This window comes from Capra hircus, chromosome 23 (assembly GCF_001704415.2).
Source record: "Capra hircus breed San Clemente chromosome 23, ASM170441v1, whole genome shotgun sequence".
NCBI lineage: Eukaryota > Metazoa > Chordata > Mammalia > Artiodactyla > Bovidae > Capra > Capra hircus.
The window spans coordinates 33,190,533-33,214,520 of NC_030830.1; the positions used below are offsets into that span (position 1 = coordinate 33,190,533).

At 48.3% G+C, this 23,988-nt stretch overlaps 4 protein-coding genes across 6 annotated transcripts in view; 2 read left to right on the top strand and 2 right to left on the bottom strand.

Annotated features, from left to right (window-relative positions):
* MED20 (mediator complex subunit 20) overlaps positions 1 to 1,689 on the top strand; it is a 73,896-nt gene extending 72,207 nt beyond the window's left edge. The window contains exon 6 of the mRNA XM_013973778.2: positions 1,672 to 1,689. The gene's annotated coding sequence lies outside the window, so the exon portion shown is untranslated. The remainder of the gene's footprint in view (positions 1 to 1,671) is intronic.
* On the top strand, positions 1,677 to 15,558 carry USP49 (ubiquitin specific peptidase 49). Of its 2 annotated transcripts, none has more exons than XM_018038729.1 (5): positions 1,677 to 3,040; positions 4,314 to 4,518; positions 7,382 to 7,490; positions 8,034 to 8,239; positions 9,225 to 15,558. In XM_018038729.1, exons 1-5 carry the CDS (start codon positions 1,700 to 1,702, stop codon positions 9,413 to 9,415), a joined length of 2,052 nt encoding a protein of 683 aa, XP_017894218.1. In that variant the 5' UTR covers positions 1,677 to 1,699; the 3' UTR covers positions 9,416 to 15,558. The 2 variants fall into 2 exon arrangements, with proteins under 2 accessions (XP_017894218.1, XP_017894219.1); XM_018038730.1 differs by having other exon boundaries at positions 8,034 to 8,088; positions 9,225 to 9,361.
* Positions 15,555 to 16,911, bottom strand: TOMM6 (translocase of outer mitochondrial membrane 6). The gene is made up of 3 exons (XM_018038736.1): positions 16,722 to 16,911; positions 16,077 to 16,182; positions 15,555 to 15,868 (listed from the first exon to the last, which is right to left on the bottom strand). The coding sequence occupies exons 1-2, from the start codon at positions 16,847 to 16,849 to the stop codon at positions 16,086 to 16,088; spliced, it is 225 nt and encodes a 74-aa protein (XP_017894225.1). The 5' UTR covers positions 16,850 to 16,911; the 3' UTR covers positions 15,555 to 15,868; positions 16,077 to 16,085.
* On the bottom strand, positions 15,557 to 21,862 carry PRICKLE4 (prickle planar cell polarity protein 4). 2 transcript variants are annotated; one of them, XM_018038735.1, is made up of 8 exons: positions 21,215 to 21,862; positions 20,427 to 20,534; positions 19,525 to 19,662; positions 19,032 to 19,235; positions 18,262 to 18,466; positions 16,722 to 17,789; positions 16,077 to 16,182; positions 15,557 to 15,868 (listed from the first exon to the last, which is right to left on the bottom strand). In XM_018038735.1, the coding sequence occupies exons 1-6, from the start codon at positions 21,386 to 21,388 to the stop codon at positions 17,416 to 17,418; spliced, it is 1,203 nt and encodes a 400-aa protein (XP_017894224.1). In that variant the 5' UTR covers positions 21,389 to 21,862; the 3' UTR covers positions 15,557 to 15,868; positions 16,077 to 16,182; positions 16,722 to 17,415. The 2 variants fall into 2 exon arrangements, with proteins under 2 accessions (XP_017894224.1, XP_017894223.1); XM_018038734.1 differs by lacking the exon at positions 20,427 to 20,534.

Genomic DNA, 23,988 nt, shown 5'->3' on the forward strand with positions numbered 1-23,988 from the left:
GGGCCAAGCCAGAAAGGAAAACCAACTGAAGGAACTACTTAGAGTACTTTGGATTTAGAACTTCTCTTGGGTGACCCCATCATGATAGAACTGTATTTGCTCCCAGAAATGAGAGCAGACAAGAAATGAGGTGAAAGAAGTCCACTTTATAAGAGGAACTCCCTTTAGGGAATTTAAATACTGGTATTGTTGGCAGGTCAGCTTTCCAAAGAATAAAAGGTTTTCTTTTAAAATAGCCTCTTTCCCTTGAAGAAATTGCTTATTAGGCTTCTCTGATGAATAATATTGAAGAAGCAATGTTAGAAAGACCAAAAAAAAAAAAAAAAGGCTTAGTGAGTTACCGCTGTTTTAAAAATAAAAAGCATTTTTGCATACATTATCTGGAAGGTTTGCTTTTTTTTTTGGTCTCATAGTTTGATTAAATACTGTAATAACCAGTAGCCACTATATCACCAAGTCAGATTTGTCTAGTTCTGTAGTTACTTATTCTTCCAGTAAGGAAGGTAAATGTTTTCCCATCCTTTTTACAAGATGTAAATGTTCTTTACAGACACTTTGGCTTAGTCCCTCAGAGTTACTGTAACAAAAATGCCATAGACTGGGTGGCTTATACATAACAGTTCTGGAGGCTGGGAAGTCCAAGATCATGGCACCAGATTCCATATCTGGCAAAGACATTGGTTCACAGACATGTGGCTGGCTTTTCACTTGTGTTCTCACATGGAGGAAGGGGTGAGGGAGCTCTTTTTAGAAGCACTAATCCCATTCCTGAAGGCTCATCCCATGAGGGTCAACCCATTCATGACTTAAGCATCTTCCAAAGACCTCACCTCCTAATACCATCACCTGGGGGAGGAGGGGGTTTAAGATTTCAGCATATGAAATGAGGCACAAACTTGTAGACTACAGAAAACAAATAAAATGTTAGATTGAGGCTCAGTCTACCTACTTAGCTAGGATCTTTGGACACAAAATAAAATTACTTTGTACTACAAAGGACTTTCTCTTTCTTACCATTTCTCTTGCGCTCTTTTTTTAACCATATTTTGTTATCTCTACTTTGAAATACAGTGAAATTGACCTAAGATTGCCTTTGTATTTGAGTGTCTTCATCTCTCCTGGTTTGTGATGAGGTCCCGGTGTCACTGGTTTGTGAGCTCTGTCTGTCTCTCTTCACCTTTCCTCTGCCCTGTCCCTTTTTGCATACAGCCAGCATCTTGTCACCATGAGTCAGAGAGGCTTTCATTTCCAGGACATCATCAATTCAGAGATGGCTCAGAATATGGGCTTCTTTCCCCTAGTGGCCAGTTGAGTGCAACGTGAAATGAGGGTAATGACATTTCTAAATCAGCCTTAGGTAAAAATTAGCTGATACTCAAGAACTAAAACAGCCTTAGAAAATGTAAAGTTACACATTAGTGGTAAGGTCTGTCGTTTAGTATTTTATGATTCTTCCTTTTTTTTAAGGAATTGTCTTTCTGTAATTCCCGGTCTATGCCGAAATTGCTTTTTCCTTTTATAAAAATTCCTTCCAAAGGAACCAATTTTGAATTGAAAACTAAAGAATACTGAGTGGAAAATGCCGGTTGCAAGCCTTTTTCTAGAAAAATATTTTGCTGAAAGTTTTTTTTCTCTCTCTCTCTCTCTCTTTGGGGACCCTTATCGTGCCAGGTTGAAAGAGTGGAGCCTTCCCTAAGACATGGATAGATGCAAACATGTAGGGCGGTTGCGGCTCGCCCAGGACCACTCCATCCTGAACCCGCAGAAGTGGTACTGCCGGGAGTGCGCCACCACCGAGTCGGTGTGGGCTTGTCTCAAGTGCTCGCACGTGGCCTGCGGCCGCTACATCGAGGATCACGCACTCAAACACTTCGAAGAGACCAGACACCCCCTAGCCATGGAGGTCCGGGATCTCTACGTGTTCTGCTACCTGTGCAAGGACTACGTGCTTAACGACAACCCGGAGGGGGACCTGAAGCTGCTGAGAAGCTCCCTCCTGGCGGTCAGGGGCCAGACGCAGGACCCGCCGCTGAGGCGCGGGCGGACGCTGCGGTCCATGGCGGCGGGCGAGGACGCCGTCCCGCCTCAGCGCGCTCCTCAGGGACAGCCGCAGATGCTCACGGCTCTGTGGTACCGGCGCCAGCGCCTGCTGGCCAGGACGCTGCGGCTCTGGTTCGAGAAGACCTCGCGGGGCCAGGCCAAGCTGGAGCAGCGGCGGCGGGAAGAGGCGCTGGAGCGCAAGAAGGAGGCGGCGCGGCAGCGGCGACGCGAGGTGAAGCGACGGCTGCTGGAAGAGCTGGCCAGCGCCCCTCCGCGCAAAAGCGCGCGCCTGCTGCTGCACGCGCCCCGCACCGCGCCGCCGCGCGTGCCCGCCGCGCGCGCGCCCGCCGGGCCCCGCCCTGCGCCGCGCCGCGCGCCCGCCATGGCGCCTGGCGTCACGGGCCTGCGCAACCTGGGCAATACCTGCTACATGAACTCCATCCTGCAGGTGCTCAGCCACCTGCGCAAGTTCCGCGAGTGCTTTCTGAACCTCGACCCGTCCAAGACGGAGCAGCTGTTCCCCAGGGCCGCCAACGGCAAGGCCCCGCTCTCAGGCAGGCCAGCCAGCAGCTCCGCCACAGAGCTGTCGTCGCCCCGGAGTGACGGGGCCGAGGCCTGCGAGCGCGAGGGCCTCTGCTTGAACGGTGGGACCTCCCTTAGCAGGAGGCTAGAGCTCATTCAGAACAAGGAGCCCAGCTCGAAGCACATCTCCCTCTGCCACGAACTGCACACCCTCTTCCGCGTCATGTGGTCGGGGAAGTGGGCCCTGGTGTCGCCCTTCGCCATGCTTCACTCGGTGTGGAGCTTGATCCCCGCCTTCCGCGGCTACGACCAGCAGGACGCGCAGGAGTTTCTCTGCGAGCTTTTGCACAAAGTGCAGCAGGAACTCGAGTCCGAAGGCACGACACGCCGGATCCTCATCCCCTTCTCCCAGAGGAAGCTCACCAAACAGGTCTTAAAGGTGGTGAACACCATATTTCACGGGCAGCTACTTAGCCAGGTAGGTGTGTGCTCGGAGCAGCCCTGACTGCCCACCACGCTGGAGCGGGGCTGGTGTAGTAGTAGGCTTCCCGTGAGTGCCTTCCCCAAGTTGTTGGCCTAATGAGGATACGTTTGCTGTAACTATGCACAGTGGAGGGCGGCCGCGGTGCCTTTCACAGTACTATGTGAGGGCTTCGTTGGTGAACCTGCCTCCTGTTTTCCAGGCAGATTTTTAGTTTAACTTGCCAAATCACTTCACTTTCAGGAAATGTCTTTTAATCTATAATGATGATACAGTAATGTAATATTCTCGTTACAGTTAAGTACCCCTTGCTGGCATCCCATCCCATTTGATCAGCTTTAGGAAATTGAAGAGTTTGCCTATAACCTTGGTTCCATGGTTGTTTGAAAGAGCATCATTCCTTCTAAAGCCTTCCTTCAAATTACAAGGGAGGGAGGTGGCTAGGAAGATGCCAAAGGCCTAAGCAACCCTCCCTCCGGTTCCCCAGTCCCTTTCGTTTCCTTAGCCATGTAAGGATATGAGGGAAGACACAGGTAAGGCTTTGTGAGAACATGCAGAAAGAATTGATAGAGTTAAAAAAGTGGGCAACTTGAGAGATTCAGGTAAAACCTGTGCACTATGCTACTGAGATAGTTAGAATTTTAAAAGAAGGATGAGTAGAACGGGAAGAAAAGTTTATTTCACCTTTTGTATTTCAGCTTGTGAAAAGGGAGTATTTCTCAGCACTTCCTCAACCTCCCTGGGAGTCTGTAGGAAGAAAGGTGCATCTAGGAAGGTTATAGTCGGGGAGGAGGGCAAATCACAAGGTACTTCGAGGCTCTTGGAGCACGGGCATCAGTGTAGGGATGCTGCTAGAAACAAAAGCAAAAAGAGGAAAGCTGGGTTGGATGGAAGGAGCGGAGTCTAGAGGAGGATAGAGTATGAGGATGAGAGAAGCAGACAGGAATCTGCAAATTCTCCATCTCAGACGGATGCCTTGATGACTCCGTGATAACTTCTGTCTGTAATACTGAGGCTCTGAATGGGAGAGAAGAGAGAAAGGGGGGTCTGTAATACTGTCTGTGCTGTGTGGTTTTCCAGTTCCAGCTAGCATCACAGAGATACATACCAGAAGCAATATGCTCTAATTCTCTTAAAAGTTATGTTTATCATTTAAATACGAAATATTGTTTGAAAGCTATACACTTAGTTTTGGTTGTTATGTGCTAGCAAAAATGAATGTGGGAAGCATGGAAGTTACATAACCTATAAACTAATCTTTTCATCCTAGGTCACTTGTGTATCATGCAATTACAAATCCAATACCATTGAGCCCTTTTGGGATCTGTCCCTGGAGTTCCCTGAACGCTATCACTGCATAGAAAAGGGGTTTGTCCCTTTGAATCAGACAGAGTGCCTGCTCACTGAGATGCTGGCCAAGTTCACAGAGACAGAGGCCCTGGAAGGCAGAATCTACGCTTGTGACCAGTGTAACAGTGAGTCCTGGGGGGAAGGTGTGGGTAACTAGAATATCAATTTAAGGTATTTCAATTGCCCTTTTAGTCAAAAATAACACTGTAATATTGAGTGGTTCTAAAGCATCTTTTAGGAATGTTTTTCCTCCTATTTTCCTGAGAAAAAGCATATGGACATTATATATTAAAAAAAATAAAACCAAACCTAGGAGTTGGACCTCCTTGGACTCCTGCTGTGATTGAAGTTAGTTGTTATCTTGGGAGGCATTTGAAAGTATGGACCTTGAAATGGGGACTCCAAGAATGTATTTAGCTTCATAGGTTATGGGGGTCTTGCTTAAATTCATGAATAGAGTTTGACAGTTCTAATTTAGTCTAAATACAGGTGGCATAGCCTGTTTGAGGGCTATGTATCAGAAAAGTGTGCTTTTATCCTGAATTCAAGTCTGTCAGAAGTGATGCTAAGGGTACATTGAGACCAAGAGAGGAAGTCATATGGTACATTGCTCCATGGCAGCTTCAACATTATTTTCTCATCCCTGAAAGGTTCACATCTCAGAAGGGTCAGAGGAAGTATTTCTCTATCATGGCTTTAATTGTAAAGTGGAATTTTTTCCATATGGTTCTGAGAGCACCTTATGCATCCCCCAACCCTGTGTCTTGCCACACTAACAATGCTTTTGCTAACTGAGCATGTACACCGGAAATGCAGAGCAAATACTTTGAAACTGATGTTTGGGGGTTTTGGCATATAGAGATTTGGAAACTAAGATGAATGGATTGTGCAGAGATCTGAGAACAATGTGCAGCCATATTATAGTTCAGACTATAAGTTTTGGTTTGGGAATAACAATTTTATGGTAGCCCTTTAATATTTCTGCATATGGCTTTTAAAGTAGTGAATTATGGGAAACCTGTTCTCTCTGAAGAATCAAGTCAAAAATCAAAAGTCACACTTCTGATACCATTTTGCCATTTTAAAACAAAATGTGAAATCCTGTACTTGGTTAAGCATAAACTCACCTATCCTGTTACATAGAGATGTATAAAGGCAGTGATTTAAATTGTCTTATTAGGACAGTATGTATTTTTTTTCTTTTTAAAATAGTCATGAAATTTTATACTTGTAGGGAACAGAAAGATGTTAACAACCTTAAGTCTATCATTCTCGGACCTGATAGATTAGGCAAGAAACACTTTTATTTATTTTTGCAAGAAAGGATTGTTTTTTTCTGGTTGTCAGATGTGCCCATTTATCAGTATCTCTGTAGACAGGTTCAAATAGCAAGGAAGGAAAGCTATAGTGAAGGGATGAGATGCACCGATCTGTTGCTTGTGAAAGTTTCAAAACTATCAGTCTTTCACCTCTCTGTATAGCCAGCTTAATCAAATGGGAGACAGAACTGATCAGTCTTAACTGAATCAGTGATTTTTCTTCATGAATTTCATTTGAGAGAAACAAAGCCAGATTCTATATTGTCTTCATTTTAGCTCACATACTCCCTCTGCTGAGAGCAGCAGTCACTGCCAGGATTCCCAGGCAGAGAGCTGCAGTAATATTCAAAAATCTGCTGGTGAACAGGAATGTAAAATAAGGCCAGGCCCCTCTTTGAATTCTCTTTCTGCTCATGCCCTCACATACCATGACTGCCAGCCCTAGTAAAAGCTGCAATCTAGTTGCTGCAATCTATCATGAGAAGCAGCAGCTCCACAACCTATTGTCAGAGAAAGCTCCATGATACGTCATCTGCCTGTGATTTGCTACTTTTCACAAGCGGTACAGACAGGACTTCGAATCAGATGCCAGGCTCCTCAGACACTGAGACCATGATATCAACAGCTCAGAGACAATTAGCAGACACCACAGTGGACCATGAATTTTATATTCCCGTCCATTCATTGACTGAATTAATATAACAGAGCAGTCATCAGTAAATGGTTATAGAGAAGGCTTCTGATGGAAATTAAGAGAACTTCACTTCTGTTTTCCTTGCTGTAATTTAGAAATGCATTTCACCCACAATTCAGTATCTTTAGAAACAAAATTGGAGTCCTGAGCATTTGTATTGTTTTGAATGGGGTATATGTAGCCAATGGCCAGCCTTGTTCTGCATGTCTAGCAGTGCTGTTACCAAGAAACATGTTTCAGAAAATAAGTATGACATAAAAATACAAAACCAGTGAAGTTTCTTTTCTAAATATTTGTATAGGCCACAAGCAAGTCACTTGGGAGAAAAAATCTCTTTAAATACACTGTCCTTTGGTAATCCTGTGCCTCTTGCATGCATGCATGCTCAAACACTAAGTCGTATCTGACTCTTTGCGACCCCATGGACTGTAGCCCACCAGGCTCCTCTGTCCATGGGATTTCCCAGGCAGAAGTACTGGAGTGGGCTGCCATGTCTTCTTCCAGGGTATCTTTCCAACCCAGGGATCGAACCTGCATCTCCTGTCTTGGCAGGCAGATTGTTTAGCACTGAACCACCTGGGAAACCCCCTGTGTCCTCTTACCTTTTCCCTAACCCTGAGATACATGCATTATCCCCCATTTCACAGGAAAGGAAACTGAGATTCCTTTCAAATGGTGGGAAGGACAAAGGATGCACCTTACAACTGCATCAGCCTTCTTTAAGCAGCCATCCCCCGAGAGCCACACAGTCATTTCTCTCATCTCCGCCAGAACTTCCGTGGCCGTACCACGTGGGCATGTGAGGCTGGGAAATGCAGCCTTAGAGAGGATCACATTGCTCCCCAAATAAAACTGAGGTTGAAGTACTGAGACACTAGGAGAATGCATATTGGGTGGCAAGTCACTGTCTCTGCACGGCTTGGAAAGAATGAGTCTCCTCACGATCCATGTCTTATACCTTCCCAAACCATCTAGGCAAACGACGAAAATCCAATCCAAAACCCCTTGTTCTGAGTGAAGCTAGAAAGCAGTTAATGATCTACAGACTACCTCAGGTCCTCCGGCTGCACCTTAAAAGATTCAGGTGAGCTTGCTCTGGGGCATCCCAGGTGTCTGTGAGCTGTGGCAATAGCTACTTCAAAGGCTTTGGTGAGGGCTAATGTCTTTGGTGTTGGGGGGAGAAGCCTGCTTCCTGGAGTCCTTAGGCTTTCCATGGAGTATATGGTTCCTGCCCAGTGAGGCAAGTGGATGTTGGGGGTCAGGACGGGGCTTCTGCCCTCACAGCCCTATTAAATCAGCTAGGCTGCAGTGGGTGTGTGTGCTTGAAGATTTAATAGCCTCACTTGGGCTTATATAGAGCCATCTTCAGAATAAAGTATGAGATAATCTGTGAAAAGAAGGGTAGGAAGTAAACTATAAAGAGTATTGCCTGGATTGCTTGTTTAGGGATTTCTAGTTTCAGAAAACATCTGAATGTTCACAGGAAATATATGTGAACACTGAGTACTCCTACCTTGCTGTGAAAACCAAATCCAGGTTAAGTTTTCTCCACTTCTATTTTACCTACCTCTGCCTATGATCACACATGCCATTTCTTACTGGTAAGAAGTTCATATCCATGTTACAGGTGGTCTGGCCGTAATCACCGAGAGAAGATTGGGGTCCATGTCGTCTTTGACCAGGTATTAACCATGGAACCTTACTGCTGCAGGGACATGCTCTCCTCTCTTGACAAAGAGACCTTTGCCTATGATCTCTCCGCAGTGGTCATGCATCACGGGAAAGGGTTTGGCTCAGGACACTACACAGCCTATTGCTACAACACAGAGGGAGGTGCGTGCGCTTTACTCTGTGGGGTGGGGGACACCAAAAAGGGTTGGTTTGTCCACATTTCATTCCTCTCCTTTTTATTTAATCTGTAGGGGGATATTACATACATTGAAATCCAGTGGAAAGAATTACGAAAGATGGATTCAAATTTTGAATATATCACTAAGTGACAACATATAACTCTTCTAAGAATTGACAGGAACTAACATGTAAAAGTGCTGAGTGTGGTGCCTAGCACATAATGGTCAATTAATGCTAGAGGTTATAGCTGTTGTTAATACTTCTGCTGCAGACCTCTTTCCTTCTTGGTTTTGCATAAACAGTATGACCTAGCTATGTCATGGTCATATTCATACTATATGAGTCTCACTAGCATCAGCCCATAGTAAAGCTGAGGACACTTTCTGAGCACTTACAATACTATGTCCTGATCACCTCCCTTAACATGGGAGGTGTGAGGATCCAAGGGCCCTTCCCAAGGAGCTTTCTTTCAGTCCTTGTCCCCAGAGCAGAGCCTCCCAGCTACTGTGCCAAGGCAGGTGGGTTGTGGATGTGTTTTTAATAGTTTACCCATCTTGAACCCCTCAGCCCTTGGGGTGGCTACCAGAGTGAGCTGTGAAAAATAACTTTATTCCTTCTAAGTTTTCCTTTCCTTCCATACCTTTATCTATGTACATTTCCCCTCTCCTCCCCATTTTTTTCACATCTCTTAGCCCCCAGTCTGTCTTTGTAGAAGTCCCTAATGGGCAGTGAAAAAGCCTGAATGAAATGAGGACAAAAATTAGTCAGTACCGTAAGCAGTATTGTGGTGGGGCTTGTGGGGCTAAAACCAATGGTTTCATTTACTTATCTCTTCCTCCACCACCACCAATCAAACGTTGGATCTATTCAAAACTTCTCTGTCCCTTTTTTCATCTCCTCGTTTGCCTGCTGATTGAAATTTAAGTTGGGTAGTCATATTCTCTCTTTCTTTCATTTGGTTTCCTAGGTTTTTGGGTCCACTGCAATGACTCAAAGCTGAATGTATGCAGTGTCGAGGAAGTGTGCAAAACTCAAGCCTACATCCTTTTTTACACTCAAAGAACAGTTCAGGGCAATGCAAGAATCTCAGCAACCCAACTCCAAACTCAGGTGCATTCCAGCAACAACGATGAGGGCAGACCACGGACCTTCCCCTGAATGGGAAGCACATTATCAAGGACTGACTTGCTTTTAAACTCTTGGTATTGGTACATCTTTCCTCTTACAGGAAATAAGGTTTACTACAGGAACAGATTACTAGGTTTGCCTCACTGGGTCTAGAGCAGAAGGTGCCGGGTGACTGGTATCTATCACAAAATCTGTAGTCACTTTCTTTTAAATGGGTTTAGAAAATTCCCTCCTTTGTTAAAGCAAATCAAAAGGAGTAACTTCTATGAAGACTCTTTCAACAGTTGCTTCTGAATATAGAGGGATTTGGGTGGAGGAAAGAGGGAGTGAGTTGGTCATATCCAGCTGTGTTTTCTTCCTATTATGTGATTCCCCTGCTAATCGGGACCCCTTGCAGCACCGGAAGAGCCTCCTGACGTGAGCAGCCTTCGGCAGAGCACTGCAGAGCAAGGAGGGGCCCTGGGCTGGCAGCTTGCTGGACAGGATTGGTTCCAAGGCGGGAGGTGAAGTCAGGATTTTTTCCTACAGAGGAAGTAGTCCTCAAGGGTTGAAAATTTAGAGACTTCCTTTTTTAGGAGATAGCAGTTGAAGAATGGAAGGAGGTGCATGGAGCAAATTTCTCCATGAAAAATGGGAGGTTTTTCATGTCATATTCTACCTGGCTGCTGCTGTCATTTAATCATTCCACATCTTCTGAGATGGCACGAACATCCCTTCATTCTAAAGAAGGAGCAGTTCATATGGGGAAGCAAGAAACTGGTACATGACATGCTCTTTGTGGCATGCTGAGCCTGAGTTCACTCCTGGATACTCAGTTCTGTAGCAAACTCCTGGTTCAGGTCTAGGGCAAGCACGTAGTTTGGTTTAAACTGGTCTTTTTAGGTCAGGTTTCTGAGGCTTTCTCAGAACTCAGAGGGTGGGGGTGGGGGAGCCAGTGGTCCAGGGCTTATCGAAATGCCTGTCCCCCGTCTCACCTTGGTGCAGCATGCAGCTTCTCTTAACCTGCAGCTTATTTCCTTTTCACAAGGTGTGGGAGCTTTGGCTTTTCAAAGGCTTAGGGCTCTTCCTCCTGTATGTCTGAACAGTTTATTGCTGAGAGCCCTAGCTGGTTTCCTCCAGAATCTGCTAATCCCTACTGTTTCTTTACCCACCTACCCTCAGTCCATCAGAGAAAAACAAGTGTCCTGTCCATCACTTCAGTGCTAGTAAGATATATCTTTCTTTTTTAAACTGGGTCGGTTTCTAACTGGCATGAAATTGCCCATATGGAAGCCCTCTGCCCTGTCAGGCACCACTGAATTTCCCTCCTCGGTCCTTCACTTTGACTCACTAGTAACAGTGAATGCATACTGCAGCTCTCACTGTGGGAGTGCCACAGCACCTCAGCCTGTCACTCGGAATGCTCATCTTTTGACTGAGTATGTCATATTAACATTCAGTTCAGGTAGAAGTACAGATGTCACCTGAAGGGAGTAGATGTGAAGGAAGTTTGGGGAGGGGTGGGAAGTTGGCAAACAAGAGGCTAAAGGATGAGGGGTGTAGCTTTAGCAGTGTTGAAAGACCACATTTCCCAAGCAGATCTGTATAGTATTTGCTGTTGACCTCTTTTGAGATGAATTCTCCCATAGGACCTACCAGACAGCACTGAGATTTGGAGGAAATCAGACAGAAGATGGCTCACCGTGATAAAGAAAGGGAGTGACTATACTTTAAATTAAACTTGCTTTTTCCAACACTGTGAGGTTTCTCTAATATTTAGCTTTTATTTGGAAGCGATAGCGTATGGCATTTTTTATGCTATTTGGTTTATATTGTCTACTGCAGGCTTCTTTGTACAAGCTTGGCCCGGGCTTACCCTCACCTGGACACTGTTTTAAAGTGTCACAGCCGCCCATGCTGCCAGAGGCTCTGATAACGAGACTGTAGTCTCTAGATCCACATTTTTAAGTTGGTATGATTGGTGATGACCTTTTGTGGCAAGAGAAAAGCGCACTGACTTAAAAAAAAAAGTAAAAAGGGAAGGAAAATATAAATTGTGCCTCATCTTTCACTGAATGCTATATTTATTATTCTAGAAAAAGAGAACTGACAAACAGAGAAGTACTATACAGCATCTACTAAATCCCTCAAGGCTGTCCCGGCGGGGGCGGGGGGGGGGGGATAAGAAAAATAAACATCTCATGGAAAATTAAAACATCTTCAAATTTAATTTTTAAAAAGTTTTATACCAAAAGTTAAGAATTAAGCAGACTAAGGACTTTGTATTAATAGGGTAAGTGCTTCAAATTAATAAAATCACTTAAAGTGAGTTGGAACAAAAACCAATACCAGAGTCCTCAAAGTGCTGCACACACTTGAAGGTGCCCCTGCAGCCAGACACCTCAGGTACCCAGAGGCAGCAGCAATAGACGCTGTTGAGAAGTTAGTATTTATGGAGATTTTTATTAAAGAAAAGAATTTCCTGATGCATAAGCCAATGGCTGTTGTGAGGGAAATGTCCTTTTGCCTTTAATTTATTTACATACTGAAGTAGATGAATTTCTTAGTTACATCTTACTTTAAGTCAAAACATTGTAAAGAAGAAAATAAGAACCAGGTGGAAGCTGACTAGATGCTGCCAAATCAAATCCAAGATCTCCTAACTGAACCTTACGGGCCTGCTTCTCTCCCAGACAAGTAGTTAACAGCCCTGTTCTAGGAACCCTTTGTAGTTGGCTGGTGTGTTTACTTCCTGCTGTAGCCAGCCAAGATGAATGCAACCTGGCCCTCAAAATTTTACCTCAATCTAGCTTGACCCTCATACTTGTGGTTGCCTCAGAGACAAGCATTCATGCTAGTGTTAACAAAAAAAAAAAAAATTAGGAATGCCCTCAATGGCTAGGAACTGAAGCTCTTATTCAAGATGGCAGGCCTCTTGCCTGCTTTGATCCAGTCCCTCTCAGGCTGACGGGGACAGCGACGCACTGTAAAGAATTTCCAGATTTCTCTTAAATGTCATGAATAAAATTGGGAACTATAAAAGTGTTAATGTGTCCTATGGACTCAATAGCAGAGTTTATTTTTTGTTTTTAATGTCAAGGTTTCTAGAGTCAATGATTCTATGAGTTTTCCACTCTGGCTATGATTACACTTCCATCCAAGTGTAAGAACTGATGAGGTGGGTTGGCAGGCAGTGGGGCACAGCCCTAGCCAGGTCCCAGCATAAACGTGAGAGGTTGACAGTAGTACAGAATGAAAACTTGGTTGGGTGGGGGTGGGTGGGGTGGGGGGTGGGATATGGGTGGGCAGGGAGGGAGAAAGGGAGTTTGTTTTACGTACTGATAAAGCTTTGTGAACTGATTTTATACAATTCATAAAATTTGGTGCCTTGTACCTAATTATGGTTTGCATGGGATTGAAAAGATTAAGGGAAAGGATTCTTGTCATTTCAAGTGGCAAATGGGTCTGTATAGTGTAAAGGACATTTGGTATCACTTTTTAAAAACATTTCGTATCTTATGTGTGTGAAAGCAAATTATTACCAGCAAGTTCTGAAAATTCTACTGTAATGTCCAAAATCTTTGTGTTTGATTATTCATCGGTGTCTCCTTTTCAAGGCAAACTATATACCCTATTCTTTTTTACCACCCCTTATATTCCGAACATTAACTCAGGCCTTTTTAAAATCAGGCTGGGAGGGCTTCCCCTTCCTAAACATATAATATATCCCTATCTGAAGTTTTATCTTTTAAGTGGAAGGGTTACTTTTCCAGCTGGTTGGGAGAGCACAATGTTCAGAAAAAGGTATTTAGTTTGTCTAATGCTAGGCAACGTATAGTGCAAGTCAAACAAAAACCGTTCCTCCTGAAGTGGCACCTTCATTAGTTCTGAAGTTCTTCTGCACAAAGTTTCAGGAAGCAGTGTAAAACACAATCCCCTATATGTGAACCTTTAGATTGTAAGGCAAGCCAGTGCACTGTGTAATATGCAAAAAAGAAGGCTCAAGAACCTGTCCCAGCAACCCAGTCCCACTGATGGGGACGAGACTGAGTAGCTGTGGCCGAGAAGACCCGGCCTGCTCACCTGCAGGGCTATAAACAGCGTGTTCCTTTTACTGCCACCTTAGGGTTTCCACTGGCTCCTGAGTCTTCACCAAAGGGTGTTTAAAAAGCTTACTCAAAGCACACTTGATAATTGGGTCCCTCAGCCTAATGACTGGCCTAATTAGGTGAGGAGGTTCTATCTGTGGAATAAAACCTCTCATGGCCACTTTTTTTTTTCCTTACCAGGTAAGTATGATCTCCCTGGTGGTTGATTTTTTTGAAGTTAGCACTAAAATTGAAAAGCGCCTTCTAAATATGACTGTGAGTTTAGTTTTTATCTTCCATATTTAAATTAACCATTTTCTTGGTCTAGGACTTTAACCACTGTGTATTCAAACCAAACACTGTTCTAAGCACACCTCAGTCACTAGAGCACTGAAGTGAATGGTCATTTTGTGGACTGTTTCCATACTAACTTATGCTGGCATGTTTCTATTTCAGATCTAACTAGGTAGTGTAGGAGGTTTTCCCATAGTAGTGTTAACTAGCCTGGGCTAAACACCTCATGACAGGATGTAAAACACTTCTCTTGAGGAAAAATGTTGTGTTGAAATGGTGAAAGCCAGGATTTTCATTTACAGAATTCATAATTATCCATCAAAATTTGGTGTAGATTTGGTAGCTTTAACCTGCTAAATTCTTACCGCTTTCAGGAATTAAGCCAGTTGAAATGAAACTTTACCTTATCAGCTTATGGCTTTATAAACCAACAGCAACACTGTTACTTGAAGCTAAGACATCACATTTTAAGTGAAACTTGAATTACACTTTTGGAAGCTGCCATGTCTTTAATTTTGGCCATGTTTTGAATTTTACCTTTGAAAATTGCTATCAAATAGAACTTTTCACAGTTACAAGTAGCTCAGGTAGCAGACTTCAAGGATGTAAGTTTCACTGCTATAAAGAACAACAGGTGCTGGTATTTCTAGGCTTAGCAGTGGTCTGATACAGGCTGACGGGGCTTAAAAGTTTCCTTCCTGGTCACCATTTGGGGGGTGATAGCTTCAAACCCAAGCCTTACTTAATGTATGTTACTTTTCCTCATCTTAACAGCCTAGTAAGATATAAACTTGTCAGAGCATCTGTGATCACTATGTAGATTCTTAAAAGGATCCTGACATCATGTTAAGCCAGCCACAGGCCTCAATTCATACAGGCTCAAACTCCTTCCTCCTAATAGCTGGGACCTCCCTGATTAGAGCTCATTAAGAAAATGGTGCTTTTCTTTAACATATAAAACACCTAAGTCTCTTTAACAGCTTTCTTAGCCAGATTTATGCCAGCAGGGTCAAGGAGGGACCATTTTATTCTATTTACCTTTAGTGAACAGACTGCTAGAGATAACGCCTAACTTAAAATTAGGCCACTGTGGTATATTTATACTGACCCTCCTTCCCAATTCTTATCCTTTAATCCCATACCAGTTACAGAGACTTGGCACAAAAAAGTAGTATGTATATTTTTTAAACACCTAGTAGAGCAAATCAACTAGAAAAAACTGCCAAGGGGAGCCTGGCTGTATGTCCACACCTTTCTAAGCCTACATCATTCTTTCCATGCCAGTTCCTTACATACTCCATTTCCAAAGAACCCCAAACTCCTGGACAGTGGCACTACCCTGAATTTTAGGGTCAGAAAATATCTCTTGTGAAGGAAGCAGCTTCCTCAAGCAGTGTTGCTTCAGAGCCCACTGCCCAGGCTTACTCACACCTTGCCTCCACCTGCACATTACTGCCCTCGAATCCCACTGTATTATAGCAACAATGCCTCCCTGGTGCCTGGAAAACCCACCTGGTGCACTAAAATGCTATGCAACACCAAATGGCTTCTTCCCATAGTACTGCTCAAAAATGGAAATTCCTCAAGAATAAGCTATTACCTATGCTAACATCACTGTATGATGGCTACAGTTTCCATTTCTTTTTTTCTTTTACTATGAAGCAAACCATCTGTTAAAATCCATGTTTGGGACTTGTTCCTGTCTCTCTTGAGTGTGAAATATAAATCATGTTTTTATGATTTTTGTAAATCTTGACTTTTTACACCTTGTTTTTGTAAGCTGAAGTTTTCTTATTAAAAGAATAAAATATCTTTGTGTACACGCTTTATTTGTTAAAATACCATTAGATTATTCCTCAGGACAAGAGCTAAGATCAGCCCCTGCAGAAACTTAGGAACTATGTACAGCATTTTACAGAACAGAAGACAATACTTTAGCTGAAGCCTGCCTGTTGAGCAGAGAAGGGTGTCCTGAGTGGACTCCGCAAAGAAAAGGAAGTCGGGCAGGGAAGGGAAGGTGCCATCTGACAAACTTCAGCCGCCATCAGGGCAAGTCTGGTGATGGTCACAGATTGGAAGCTGTTTTTGAAGGGGTCGAGTACAGCACAGGGGTTCCATGTGTCTGCAATCAGACAACAGGTGGCATTAGAAAGGTAAAATTACTGGAGTAAAAATTGCTAAATCCCTTGCAACATCTGGAAACTTATCTAACTAGGAACAGCCAAGGGTCTTTTGTCAAGTCTCTTTCCTATTAGTCTGTGAACAGATGATCTAAGTTATTTCTTCTCCCAGCCTCTAGGACTTCTGAAAGAACAGTGGTTAGTGCTTACCTACACAGGCTAGACCCCAGGCTGAGGTGCCATTAGGTCAATGTCACTCAAATTTCTGGCCAGCCAAACTCCAGCAGCAAAGAGTCCCAAATTGAGAATCAAGTTCCTGGAAAAAGGAACGCATCCCATTAACCCTGTGGTCACTGAGTCACGTGTCTTTGGTTAAGGAGAGACTTGTGGGGGGGGGGGGCGGTTCCCATAATCACACACTGGAGGAAGCCGTCCCCTCCTGAGGCAGAAGCACTTCAGAATCGCATGAGCACTGATCGGTACATAATAGGTTGCCTAAGACCACATGGTTATTTAAGGTTCGTTTCTACGTCTAATAAGAGCAGGGTCAAACGCAAAGGCCAATTAAGCACTTGTCCAGAGCCAAAAAGCCTGTTTGTTGCAGCCCTTTCCCCCAGGGTCCCCGTGAGCATAGCTTCTCTAGACAGAGACTGGTGACTGAAAAGAGCGCTTCGGCAGCACGGAAATCCTCCCGATCAAGGACCTCAGCAAAGCACAGCCAGAGCCACAAAGAGGCCAAGATGTGGGTGATGTATAAAAATCTGGAGGAACCAGTTCCAAGGAAGGGAAATCCAGGGGGTACGCATAACGCGCGCGAAGGGCCGGAGAGGGACCGAGCCCCCGGGCCTCGGTTACCTCCGGAAGTCATTCCTGTCGGTGGCGAAGCGGTAGACGCCCCGAAGCCAGTCCCCCACGTTGTCTGGAATTTCGGGAGCTTCATTTGCTGAGCCCGCAGCGGTCACGCCGGCCCCACTGGAAGCCATAGCAGCACCTCAGCGCTCTGTACGAACGCTCACCACGCACCGGGCGGGCGCCGACAGATTACGCAACTTCCGGCCTCACACTTCCGCCGGCCACTGGCCAACAGAGGGCGCAGCGGCTCGCGCATCGACAGGCGCCGGCAGAACTTCCCGGGTGTGCGTCCGCCACCTCGGCCAGGGGTGGAGCGCCGCCGCGCTCCAGTCTCCCTGGTCGGGTTCCACTCCCAGTTCCGTCCTGGCCTTCGGCCGGCGCACCGGCTCACAGTCCAGGTGTTCTCCGAACCAACTTCATTGGTTCGGGAGGAGGACGCTGGGGATGGGGCCTGTGGGGGTGGGGCAGGGGCACTCAGCGGGGGATGCGTAGCTTTGAGGAACGGGCTTCTCCAAGTCTCCATGAAGAGTCATAAAGTGCGCGGGCTGAAAGGAGGCAGTCAAACCTGTCATCTCGCCGCCCCTCCCCAGACGTGGTCCTGATGGCATTCAGTCTAGGACTTAGAGGGGTAAGAGAGCCTCGCTCTCTCGCCTTACATATCACAACCCCCCAATTCCCCTTTCTCCAGGCTGCGCCACTAGCAAATGGTACAGTGCCTCCTGGAGGTGTCGTTGTCCCCAGTTCGGAGAGGGGCCGGGGTCTCCCAGGGCCGGGGAAGGCGATGGCCTAAGGAAAAGCCTTCGGGTTCCGATTCAGAGGAAGAGGAGCAGGTGGGGCAGGGAGCGTCCTCCTTGGGATCAAGGGGCGTCTCTAGGCGGCCCTGCGCTTGCCCTTGGCGTGCCTCCGTCTGGTCTCCAGTTCGATACTCCTGCTCTGCGCTGGATCCAAGAATCCCGCTCCGGGTTTCCAGACTAGAGCTGACGGCGGTGGCGAGAAGGGTTGCCCGGGAGATGGTCGCAGCATTCGGCTGGGCGCAGTCCGGGTCTCCAACTCTGCAGAGCCCCTCCTCTCCTGTTCCGGGCGGGGTCAGAAACGCCCATCTCAGAGCCGCGAGTCTCCTTCTCCCAGATTCGGGTGGGGCAGCGGCCAGAAGCCAGTCCCAGTCCGGGCCCAACCTCCCGCTCCGCCCCGAACAGTGCGCGCCGCCGCCGTGGGTCCGCTCCAGGCTCCCGCCCCTCCCCGCCTCCGCCCAGCAGAGGGCGGCCGCGGCCCCAGCCCAGGAGCGAGTCCCGCGCCGCAGCCCCAACCGCGGCGCGGGGTGGGTTCTGGAGGCCCTCGGAGCGCGCCGGCCAGGGACGCGCGGTGAGAGCTGCGGGCCCCGAAGCTCGGGTCTGGGGGGGCGGGGGGCGGGGCGGGGGCGCTGCTGGAGGGGCGGGACGGCGTGGGACCGGGGTGAGGGTCCCAGCCCGGGAGAACCACCCCCCTCAGCCCAGCCCGAGCCGCTGCCCCCTTCCCCTTTGACCTTAACCTTCTCCTCCCTTACCCGGGGACGCCCTGCTTTCCAGTGTCGGGGCCGGACTCGAACCCGCATCCGAATAGCGACGCTCAAAGCAGCTGGGGCAGCAGGGGCCGCCCCCCGGCAGGGCATAACGTCCCCCGCCCAAGGGCCCGGCGCAGTCCTGGCAGCAGAAGTGATTTTCGTGCCAGCGCTGTCCCTCGGCCTCGGTGCAGCGCTGGGAGAAAATCAGCTGAGAGAGGGAGAGGGGGACGGTTCATTCATTCATTCACTCATTCATTCATCCAATAACCACGCCTTATACCCAGTTGACGCTAAAGCACGTCTACAGACATTCCCATTTGATCTACTCAAACATTCTCAGACGCGGGGAGGGCTGATTGGATTAGCCAGGATCCCCCAGCTAGCAGGTGGCACATCCTGAAGAAGTGCGACCCGGGTCGCCTGGACGCCCATCCCAGGTTTCCATACTGCCTCTTGTGCAGACACTGAACGAGTTCCTCGCTGGAGCAGGCACAGCACTAGCGTACTGAGATGATCGTCTGTCCTAGAGTCCCTGCTCTGGAGAAATTGAGTCCAGGAAAATTGGGGGGACTCTGCTTACGGTGGGGAAGGGCACAAAGGCAACGGGCCCCAGGTACCCAGAGCTCAAAAGTCAGAGCAAGGTGAATACAGAAGTCCCAGACTGATTTCCAGTTCTCTGTACCCCACTCCGTGGTACTGAAAGAGGCGTCCCTTTGCACCCTGCCACTCAACCCTGGGCAGACCCCCTCCAGCCCCTCCCTTCAAGGTTGTACCTGGTCACAAGCCGGGCAGCGCGGCCGCAACAGCTCTGCGTGATGACGGCCACAGTAAAGACGCCCATCGTGGTAGAAGTAGATGAGGTTGATCAGGGCCTGGCCACAGGCCTGGCAGGCAAAGCAAGCCCGGTGCCAGCAGCGCTGCTCTCCTGCCCGAGCTGTGAACACTCCGTACTCCCCTGGCCTCAGCGGCTCCCTGCACTGCGGGGCGTGGGTGCTGGGCTGGTCACAGGCTGCATATGCCAGTCTCCAGGCTCTTCCATCCCAACCCCAACCTAACTGTTCTTCCCACACCTCTGGCAAACCCACCTCCACTGCAGGCTCCACCAAGAACCCCTACATTTGGTTTCCCTTTTTCCTGAATGTTGCCAAACTCAATCCCCAAACCCCTTTTCCTCTTCAGAGTCCCCAAAGCCATCCCCGCCTGCAGCAGTGAGAGGGCAAAGAGAGGAGGAAGGGGAATATGGTGGCCAGGTCAGGTGTTACATACATTTTCACAGGTACATTCTTCAAGTTTGAGAGGTACCAGGCGGGCCACCCCCTGTCCCAGGGCCTCCCGCCTCCGTTGGGCACAGAAGAGCCGCAGCTCAGCCAGCTCCTCCTCCCCAAGGGCCAGGCAGTAGCGCTCCTGCAGAAACAGGCGTCCACTGTAACTGGGAGAGCCCCAGCAGGTAAGATTGAAGTTTGACTAGAGAGAGGAGGTTTAGTTGTTTGGTCAAAGACAGACTAAAACCTCAAGGAGCTGCAGGAAATAACAGCACAGATGAGCACTGAGGAGAGGGAGGAGAGGTGGAGTATATCCACGTGTGTCTCATTCCCCAAGGAAGGGTGATCACTCAGGTCCTGATGGCCCCAGAGCACTTAGCCCATCTTCCTGTACTGGGTTGGCCAAAATGTTCATTCAGGATTTTCCATAACATAGAATGGAAGAACTCAAATGGACTTTTTGACCAACCCAGTATTTAGATCCTGGCTCCCAATGAGCTGTAGCTCAATATCACTTCCCACTGGATTTCCCCTATTCCATATTCTCCTGCCTTGCCTCCCCAATTGAATTGTAAGCCTTTGGGCGGGGCACACGTAGGGGCCTCAATAAATACTTAACCACCATATGCTCTACATTTGTACATTCCATTATCAGGTTCAAAAGCTGGTCATGTTCATTTTCTTATTTGCTCTTCGGCTAAGTATGGTGGTGGACAGAGCGGATGTCACTGCCCACATTGTGTAGACAGGAAAGCTCAGGCCAGGGGTGGGGGGATGTCTTCCCCCAATTAGTGGCATATCTAGGCCGTAAATTTGTGCCTCCCTCCCTTGTGTACCTCACTTCTTCCCACAGTAAGTAAAGAGAGGGAAGCAATAGAGAGGAAAGCTGGGGAGAGGGAGACCCACATCGCTGTCCTGTGGAGGGAGCTGCTGGAGGAGGCTCTGGAGCCTGGGCCAATTGGGGGCCGGGGTGGTATCCAGGCCAGGGTGCCCCCAGCTCAGAACTTCAGGATGCTGAGGAGACACAGCACAGGGAGGGGGGCAGAGCTCGGTTTGTCCTTCCTTCCCCTCCTGCCCTCCCTCATTCATCACCACCTCTTCGTCAGTCCCGGACAGTGTCTACCCTCCTGCATTTGGAGACTCTTCCTTCACGATCACAAGGACAGTTGATCCACTCTCGTGTTTGTGGTCTCACTGAGGGAGGTTAGCGGGACACACCCCTAAACATCTTCCCTTCTTATGCTTGAAATCACCCCCTTCACTCCTTAGGGCCAAACCCCCTAGGTTCTGCTTTGGCAACATAAGCCCAGTAGGAGAGAATTCATGTATATGTGTGAATAAGTTTAAGGAAGCTGAAGAATTTCCTGTGGTCCAGTGGTTAGGACTCTATGCTTTCATTGCCAAGGTCCCAGGTTCAGTCCCTGGTTGGGGAACTAAGATTCTGCAAGCTGTACAGCACAACCAAATTGGGAAAAAAAAAAAAAAAAAGGTAGAGAAGTTGAACCCCTGTGTTCTAAGGAGGCTATATGGACAGGGATTCCTGCAAAGGAAAAAGGCTGCAAGAAGCTGGGCACAAAGGCTAACTAACTACCTCCCATTTGGTGGAAATGGAAAGAGGTCCAGAGGATGAAGGGGATGGCAATATCAGAGGGAAGGGCAGGACTCCTCCCACCTGAGCAGAGGACTCCTCCCACCTGAGCAGAGGTCTCCTCAGGGTCCTCCTTGGGCATGAGGTCTAGGTCGCTGTCTGAGTTGACTGGTGGATTCAGCTCTGGAGAGGCCAGCCTCTTTGCTCGATGGGGCCAGCCAGAATTCAGCAGTGATATTGGTGGTAAAGTCTGCACAGAAAACAGCAAGAGGCCTCCCATTTATTTGACCATAACAATGAGCTAGGCAGGCTAAGTGCTTTACAGGCATTGTCTCCATCAGTCCTCCCATCAACTACATGAGTTAGGTAGTTTTCTGGTCACCATTTTACAGATGGTCCAACTGAGCCTCAGTAAGTGTAAGTGGTCTGCTCAAGGTCACAAAGCTAGTAAATGGCAGAGTCAGATCTTGAGGCCAGAGCTTTCAGCTCCAGAGTTTCTGAAGCTCCAACTCTAGGGTCTCCCAGCACTGGGATGGAGGAAAGCAGAGCCCTGTAATGGAAGAAGGAGATAAGCCACCTTTCCCGTGAACCTTTGGGTAGACTGGCCCCCGTTCCCCACCTCCCCAGTCATAATTCCCACCGTTCCTTACTGGGCACTCAGCACCCAGGAAGCCTGCTTTCTCATCTCTTCTCACTTCTGCTGTAGGCTTCGGCCAGGTGAAAGAACCACTTCACCAGGAGACCCTTAGCCTCTCCAGCCCATACCAGCTCACCTTTCCCTATGCTCCAGAAATAGGTACAGTGGGTGTCCCCAGATTTCTCACCTAATGTTCCTCTTTGCCCCCTGTGCCTCTCTCAGCTCCTCATCTGGTCTATCAGCTCTTCCAGGACAGAGGAAAATCCTGTGCTTCTATCTTCTGTCTCTAGTGGCAACGTCACTGGATAATTCTAAGTGCAATTCTTTAGCCCTCCTCTGGGCAAGTCCTGCTATGGCTACATTATCTTGGGGATGGGAGGTGACTACTGAAGTGGTAAAGGGATGAACCCTGCCCACAACAAGCTCATCGTCTACTGGGTCAGGCATCGATGAAACCAGAGAGCATGGGGCCAGGATTCTGGGCAGATAGACACGGCATTCTAGGAAGAAAGAGAAAAGACTTAACTTTCTAGAATATTTACTCTGTGCCAGGGGCTTTTCTGGGGCTTCCCAGGTGGTGCTAGTGGTAAAGAAGCCTCCTGCCAATGCAGGAGTCAGAGGAGACTCAGGTCCAATCCCTGGGTGGGGAAGATCCCCTGGAGGAAGGCATGGCAACCCACTGAAGTAATTTAGCACCCACTGCAGCAATTTAGCACCCACTGCATGCAGAGACTTTTCTAGTATGTTACATAATCATCCTCACAACAATCCTGTGACGTAGTTTCTATTATCCCATTTTACGGTTGAAACAAACAGGTTAACTAACTTGCCTGAGGTCACATTAGAAGGCTAAGGGAAGCTTTAGAGGAGAAGTTGTCTTTGAGAGCTGGGATGGCAGCTGGGCACAGGAAGGGATCATCAAATCCCTAGCCTCCGTGAGACCGTGAGACCCAGCTTTAGGGCTGGGTACAGGGTTTGGACCATAAAAATTATATGGCTTCCCAGCCCTGAGCCCTCACCCTCTGCCACCCTTCCCAGCTTCCTGGCTCCACACCCATCTGCTTCCTTCCTGTTCTGTCCCTCAGGTCAGCTTTCCTGTGGAAAGCAGCCAGGATGGGCTGTTCACACTCAGGGCCAGGAGGGGACTGAGACCCTCTTTTCCAGGTTCTAGTTTGCATGAAATCGTCTCACAGAGGACCAACGCTCAGAAATCAGTCCTCACGCCTCACCCCAGGACTGGATAACTCCACGTTCACTTAGCACTGGACTCCATCTTACTAACATGCTGGATTCCTTCCTGAATTCTCCTCCCCCCCACCTTACAAATAATACAAGACTGAACCCCCTCCCCGTCGGGCACAGGTGTAAACGGGCTCAGGAGTTCTACTTTCCTGAAGGGCAGAGGCCAGGGATTGGGAAGTTGAGGGGTGGGGTGTAAGGGATGAAAGATTTCCCCGGACAGTGAGAGGAAGAAAGGTTCGAGAAGTTTCTGGTACTGCCAAGTGCCCTCTTGACAGATCCCCAAGTTTTTTCTTGGCTTTCTCGGGGCCCACCTCCGAAGCGGGACGCGGTGTGGTTCTCGAGTCAGTTGGGGTGCCCAGTGCGGCTGCTGGAGTTTAGGAGAGGGGACGGGATTCCGCCGGGGTCTCACCCTTGCTGAGCGCTGGTGTCCGGGCAGCTCTGCACAGACAGAGCTGTGTCTGTGTCGGGCCCTGCTGTCGGGCCCCTCACCCAGTCTCCACCTCCAGGTCTAGGCGCCCGCCTCTGCCCGCCCCCGAGAGCGCGGCCCTTCCTCTCCCAGCACCCCCACTCCCCGCCCCGCGGGCCCCGTCCGCCTCTCCGGGGCTGGTAGGGCCCGACGGCTCGGGGAGGGGCCTAGAGCTGCTAAGTGAAGGAAAGCATTTGAGGGATATCGGGTGAAAACGGTGCAGGCTCCACTGCTCCCACGCCCGTGGGCTTAGTCCTGGGACCGCATCTCTGCGGGCGCTGAGCAGACACCCAGGAGCCATCGTTATGCCGGGTCCTCAAGCACTCGCTGAACAAAACGCCTTTCGAAGCCTGCAGGTCCCCCCAGACCTTCTTCTGGTCTCCTAGACCCGCCCCTGTCTGTGTGTCCCCACCCCCACCTAGTTCCCTCCCCCTTGTCCCCAGCCCCTTTCTCGGGTCCCTTGTACGACCCTTCCCCGTCCCATCCCTTCAAGTTCCTCCCCCATCTTTCGTGTTTCTCCCCGGTCCCGCCCTGG